A 7,039-nucleotide genomic window follows, 5' to 3' on the forward strand; every position below is an offset into this window, starting at 1 on the left:
AAAATTTCATCAATATCTTTGTAACTTTTGCTTCTAACTTTTAATTCAAGAGATATTTTATCACAAATTACGTAGAAACAATTTCGCTTAAACATTTCTTGGCTCTGACAAAAACTTACATTTCCCTCATCATTATAAGCATCATCAAAGAAACGTTTTCTTTTTTGGGACCTTTTTCCAAAATCACAATACACTTTTATTTCTGACGTGCTTAATGCCTCTGCTTCTATTTCCAGAAATGAACTTCTTAAACTATTAACGTAATCATATAAATTGTCAAAAATATTTACTGCAAAAGATAGTGGCAAAGTAGGATTTTGTAAGGATTGACTGCTTGCATTTATTCTGGGAAGAATTTTATCCCAAATAACTGTTAACAAAATGAATTCTAAAGTATTCATTTTGTTTGCTATTTTTCCTGACTCTTCTTTAACAGAACATTTCTGAGATTCGTCTAAAGATATTTCAAGAAGAGCACTTTTTATTTGGTCGAACCCAAAGCGAATTGCTTTAACTGCATCAGCTCTACAAGACCATCTCGTAATACATAACTTTTTTACTGTAAAATGTTTATTATTTGCGGCAAAAGCTTTTTCTAAAATGTTCCACCTATACGTAGAAGCCGAAAAAAGGTATAAATGATTTCCAGTAAATTAAAATATGTTATTGCCTGCTAGCATGATTCACTAGCAATATTTATTACTAGATTTAATGAATGCGAAGCACAAGGAACGTAATGGGCTGTTTCACTATGTCTTGTCATGCGGTTTCGGAGCCTATTGTATTTGCCGGACATATTTGCTGCATTATCGTAGCTTTGTCCTTTACAATTGCTAATATCAAGTCCTAATTTTGCAATATTCTGTAAAAGTTCATTTTCTAATGATTCCCCCGAGTGAGAATAAATGGGAATAAATCCAAAAAATCTCTCGATTGGGGTTCCATCTTCTGATAAATAGCGCAATATAAAAGTTAATTGGTCTACATGTGTTATATCAGGAGTAGAGTCAATTATTATAGAAAAATATTTGGCAGCTTTAACTTCTGACACAAATGTTTCTAACATTTTCTCGTTCAATATTTCAATAAATTCATCACAAATAGTCGAAGAAAGATAACTCACGTTGCTTTTTCCACCTGATCCATATTGTTTTATATGCGATGCTAAAAACTCATCAAATTCTGCCAAATATTCTAGAACTCCAATGTAATTCCAGCTTTGACATTTAGAAAAGAGTTAATTAGAGCCACGAAATGCAAGAAAATTTTTCAGCTACTACCCGCAGCAGTTACTTTTCTCCAGTATTTTTTTTTCTAAATACCTTTTTTCAACTATAGTATCTATATGTCCCTCAACTGAATTTCTTCCTATCAAAATTTCAATAGAATGCCTATGATCAATAGAACGTTCATTTTATCTTTTTAGCTCCTAGCTATTATTAGTTTTATTTTTCTTTACATTGTTATTATCTCTTTAGTTGTTCTTCGCAACTATCTCGTTTCGCTGCTTCGGCCTGTGCCTTTTGGGTCTGGGCTTATTTCGTTGTGGTTTTTGCTGCACGATTCTTCACTATGACGTCCACGGATGGTTGTGACTCGGGGGATATTGTTATCCCCCCCGATTTTTCGTCTGATGATCAATCTTCGGAATATGGCAAGAAAGCCTACAAAGTCCTGAATGATCTTAAGGGGTACCTGCTGGAGAATGCAAATTCCCGCATGGGGGCAAGGGAACACTTTACTTATATCATGGGTCAAGGGCTTAAGTTAGTTGGCATACTTGAAAGTGGCCTTGCAAGCAATCAGCTCTCTGCTGTGGAGGAGCAGCTTTCTAGTCTGGCCACTAAAGAAGGCATTTGTGGGGTAGCGGAGGCTATAAAACACACGAGTTCTGAATTAAGTAAAGTCAAAGCAATGGTTCAGGAAGCCATTACCAGTAAAAGTAATTACGATGAACTGATGGGCAATCGTATAGTGACTTTGGAGTCAAACATCTCTAAATTAGCTACTCAAGAGGATCTTCAAAGGGCTGTTGAGACCTTTGGGAAACTGGAGGACGGAATTTCCAGCATTAGGAGATATGAATAAGGCTTTGGGGGAGGGGATACAAAATAGCAATCACAATCAACTGTACAGCGAAATTTTAAAAACGTCTAATTACAAGGCCAAACCTAATAATTCTAACTCCTTGAGTACTCTGCTTGTCTATCCCACGGGAAATATTGCTGGCTCAGAGGAGACTAAACGTATTATTAGAGAAAAAATTAACCCCATACGTTTGAAAGTGGGGATTAGAGGTTTTCGAAAGATCGATAAAAAGGGTATCGCAATAGACGTGAAAAGTAAAACCGAAATAGGGATAATAGAAAAAGAACTTAAAGAACAGGCACCAAATCTTAAAACGTTGGTACCAAACAAAAGAAAACCAAATGTAATAATCAGGCACGTACCAGCATACCTGGAAAAGGAGGACGTTATAAATTGCATATTTGAACAAAATGAAGCCATTTTGGCTAGCCATACCAGAGAACAATTTGGGGAAAACTTTGAACTTCGGTTCGTGTTTGGAGCTAACGGCAACAAACGCACTGTCAACTGGGTAGCTGACGTCTCCGCTGGCCTATTGAGCACTTTCATAAAAATAAAGAAAATTAATATTGAGTGGGTAAGATGTACAACAGAAGAATACTTTTCCATACTGCAGTGTTACAGGTGCTGCAGATACGGGCATACCAGCAAAACCTGTACCGAGGAAGAGGAGATCTGCAGTCAATGTGCAGGCCCACATAGGTTCAAAGACTGTCCCCAAAGAAATAAAAGTCCGTGCTGTCACAACTGCCAAGTTCAAAAAGAAAAAAATTATTCGCACAACGCACTAGACAAAAGTTGCCCTGTATACAAGAGAATTAAAAACTTGATAAGGAACCGAACAGATTATGGGGAATAATTACAACAATATTAAGTTCCTGCAGTTAAACTTGCAAAGGTCTATTAGTGCGACATCCTCTCTTTGCATGGACATTTCTAACTTTGACTTTGTCTTGCTGCAGGAGCCCTATTGCATGGGGAATAGGGTGGCCTGCATCCCACACAGGCACCTGGTTGTGCATGGTACTCACAACACTCCTTGGGCTGCAATCATCATCCCTAACAACAAGGCCTCGGTATTCTTTCACAAGCAGTTCTCTATGGACAATATTACTTGCATCGAGACTCTCTTAGGCTCGCATAGCCTGCTTGTGTTTACGCTCCGGGCCAGGGTAACATTAACAACGAGCTTCACATGCTTAACAAAATAAAAAAGACCTTCAAGGATAGCTCCTTTGTAATAGCCGGGGACTTCAATGCCCACTCCCCTACGTGGGGAGGGGATGCACAGGATCCCAGAGGGGAAGCTGTGGAAGAATTCATCATTTGCAACGACTTGGTCGTGGCTAACGACCCTCACTCACCCCCTACTTTTATGGGGCCTAATGGTAGCTCGTGGATAGACCTGACTTGCATCTCTTCCGATCTTGTTAATAAAATTCACCACTGGAGGGTCGACACCAACGACAGCCTCTCGGACCACAACCAGATTTCATTTGAACTTAGTGTCTCTACAGCCAACCTTTCCACAATCCATCACAAGGTCTATCGGACCAATAATGCAAACTGGGACCTCTTTTTGGACTCCTTGGACGATCGCATTTGTCTGTACCCTTCGAATTACGGCTCACATCTAGCCCAGGAATATATAGATACCCAAATTGATATGCTTTCCCACGTGTGTGACGAAATCTTTCAACTCAGCACACCTAACAAACACGGCGTCCCATGGTGGAATGAGAAACTATCTGAGTTAAGGCACATAAACAATCAAAACAGGAAGAGGTACCAAAGGTGTGTGACTGATGAGAGAGAGGCATTAAAACTCCAATACTTACAACACCAGGCCGCTTATAAATCGGCCATCAAGGAGGCGAAAATCCAGTCATGGAAGGAGTACTGTTCAGCAGCGTCCACCGACCCTTGGGGCTTTGTCTATAAGTGCGGGGCAGGCAAACTAAAGGCACCGTCGTGCCTTGCTGGCTTCTCCCTGAAGGACGGCACAACCACCAACAGAGAGGACACCATAAATCTTATTTTGGACTCCCTTTGCCCAGCTGACAACCACTTGGAAGACGATTCCACACAACGTCTGGTCAGGATTCAGACAAACAACTTTCTGCAAGGCCCCAGCCCACCTCCCTTCACAGCTCTGGAAATTAATGAGGCCATTAAGAGGCTCGCCCCACGCAAGGCACCGGGACCGGACGGAATCACCACAGACATTGTTCAGAAGATTTGGGAGCACCGTCCAAACATCCTCTTGGTCCTATTTAACTACTGCCTTCAAAAAAACATCTTTTCTACTGCCTGGAAGAAGGCAAGGATCGTCCTCATGCCGAAGTGTAAGGGTAAACCAGCTGATTCTCCCGGTGACTACAGAAACATCTCTTTGTTGCCCATTTTGGGCAAGGTTCTGGAAAGGTTATTGCTGAACAGGCTGAGCTGGCACATCGAGGGTGCAGGCTACCTGCATCAACAACAGTTTGGCTTTCGAAATGGAATGTGCACTACAGATGCCATTGTCTCTCTTATTGACAAGATTAGGGAACTCCAAAACACTCATTCCTACATTTTAGGCCTCAGCCTGGACATTGCTGGCGCTTTCAACTCGGCATGGTGGCCAATGGTGCTACTAAAGTTGAAGCAAAGCCAGTGCCCAGCTTATCTGTTTAACATGATCAGGAGTTATCTTAAAGACCGCACCGCCACCCTTTTTATTGGCCAACAAGCCTTCACCCGCCATATTTCCCGTGGCTGCCCACAGGGCTCCGTCTTGGGACCTTTCCTGTAGAATCTGCTTTTTAATGACTTCTTAAAAGAAGACTTTGGCAGCGACTGGAAGGCCGCTTACGCTGACGATGCCATGGTCTTGGTGGCAGCCTCCTCAAGGGCAAAGCTGGAGAACAAAGCAAACAAAACTTTGGAAAACATTCGGCAATGGGGCAAAGCCAATAAATTGGACTTTAACCCCAAGAAAACCAAAGGGATCATCTTCACCAGGCCAAGGACCCCCCACCTATATAGAAGAGTTCTGACTGTTAAAATGGACAACACTAGTGTTAAAATAGAGCAAACCCTAAAATATCTCGGAATAACCCTGCATCACAGACTGAGCTGGATCCCCCACGTCAAAAATGTCAGCGATAAGACCAACCAACTCTACAACGAAATGACTAAGATCGCCAAGTCTAATTGGGGCCTTTGCCCGCAAATTATGAGTACAATTTATGACTCAGTATTTATCCCAATGTTATCCTACGCAGTTCCTGCCTGGGCAGAGTCCATTGACCAGACCCACATCTACAGGAAACTGCAAAGTGCACAGCGGAAGGCTCTCCTGCGCATCTGCAGGGCCTACTCAACAACACCAACTGCAGCACTACAAGTGATCGCTGGCAAGCTTCCAATAAATCAAGAATTAGGAATCATCGTGAACAAGTGGAAACTAAGGAAAGGGCACGACATAAACGTAAACGGCGATATAATTGACAAAGTTGAAGCATACCATTCACACAATGCACGTCCTGCACCTTATAATTGGCCACAGATTGTTAACATTCCTTGGCCAGACCAAGCCCTCTCTGTTTATACTGACGGTTCTAAAAACGAAGAGGAAGTAGGGTCCGCTTTTGTTGCCTACCATAACAACAAAGAGGTGCACAACTTCACCAACAAGCTGGGGAAACATTGTACTGCCTATCAGGCAGAACTCTGGGCCATTTTGTCTGCTATAAGGTGGTGCAATGAGAACTACAAAAGTACTTATGTGAACATCTTTACCGACTCTTTCTCCTCTGTCCAGGCAATTGGTAATTACGACTGGCGGCACCCCATCTGCAACCAAATCTTGCACGAAATTAACACCAACACTAATTTCTATGCGCTGGTCTGGGTCAGAGGGCATTCAGGCATTGAGGGGAATGAGTGGGCGGACTCTCTTGCTCGCTCGGCCTCCACAACCAACAACGTAGTAGGTTACACTTCAACTCCCCACAGTTACATCATCCGCAAACTGAGAGACAACGCCCTCTCCAACTGGCAGCACAAGTGGAACGTGATGGGCAACACCATCACGAAAAAATTTTTTCCAACTGTTTCCACAGCCATTAAGCATAATATTGGGCATCATCTTTCCCAATTTTACACCAATCACGGGAACTTTAGTAACTACCTAAACAGGTTTGGTAAATCTACAAATAAAAACTGTGTTATTTGTGGTATTCCTGACGGGGCCGAACACTACCTTCTTCAATGCCCCATGCTTCAAGATACACGTCAAAAAATTATTTCACTTCTACCACCTGGCACGAACTGGCCTTGTCAACTGGCCACGCTTCTCCAGGAAAAAAACCTAAAGGAAACGTTTGAAGAACTGGTTAAAAGGTACTTTCAAAGGACAACTGTTAGGTAACGCACCATGGTACCAGTCTTTGCTGTATCCAGCTGTTCTGCTAGTCTTCATAGTTGCTGTCAGCGCTCCCCAACATCTTACATCTAGCTGTATGTTTATGAACCTGCTCAGCATGTGATCAACATGATAACAAAATGTATTTCATTATAATATAATTATAGCAATTTAAATATTGTAAGTTAATTGTAGCTTAATAGTATTTATTTTAAAACATTGTACTTTATTTGTAATTATTTGTTTATATGTACCACCTGTATTATAAGTGGGTAGAAGTACACCCACCTTCTGTATATACCTTCGTCTTTTTATCTAGGGGTGAACTCTGTAATGTATTGTATATTCCCCCTACTGTTCCTTTGTGTAACCTGTAGTTTTAAGTTTCACTCTTTGTTTTGGCGCTGAACCTACGAATTCAGCAGAGCACTTCATCGACACAACTTCTACTATGTAATTAATGTACATTTTTATCCTTTTTTGTATTCTACCTCGATGATGCCTAGCGGTGTCGAGGCTATTAATTATTTTAATTAATAAAGT

General features: G+C 41.4%; 1 protein-coding gene across 1 annotated transcript; it reads left to right on the plus strand.

Annotated features, from left to right (window-relative positions):
* Nucleotides 1–4,954: 4,954 nt before the first annotated feature.
* On the plus strand, nucleotides 4,955–6,502 carry LOC136990425 (uncharacterized). Its single transcript, XM_067288817.1, has one exon. It carries the CDS (start codon nucleotides 4,955–4,957, stop codon nucleotides 6,500–6,502), a length of 1,548 nt encoding a protein of 515 aa, XP_067144918.1.
* The last annotated feature ends 537 nt before the right edge of the window (nucleotides 6,503–7,039 follow it).

The sequence above is a fragment of the Centruroides vittatus genome, unplaced genomic scaffold, assembly GCF_030686945.1.
Source record: "Centruroides vittatus isolate TY-2023 unplaced genomic scaffold, ASM3068694v2 contig_1313, whole genome shotgun sequence".
In the NCBI taxonomy this organism is placed as follows: Eukaryota; Metazoa; Arthropoda; class Arachnida; order Scorpiones; family Buthidae; genus Centruroides; species Centruroides vittatus.

Bases quoted from the DNA above. Each gene is read 5' to 3' on its own strand.
- LOC136990425 (XM_067288817.1), top strand. From the start codon at position 4,955: ATGGTCTTGGTGGCAGCCTCCTCAAGGGCAAAGCTGGAGAACAAAGCA.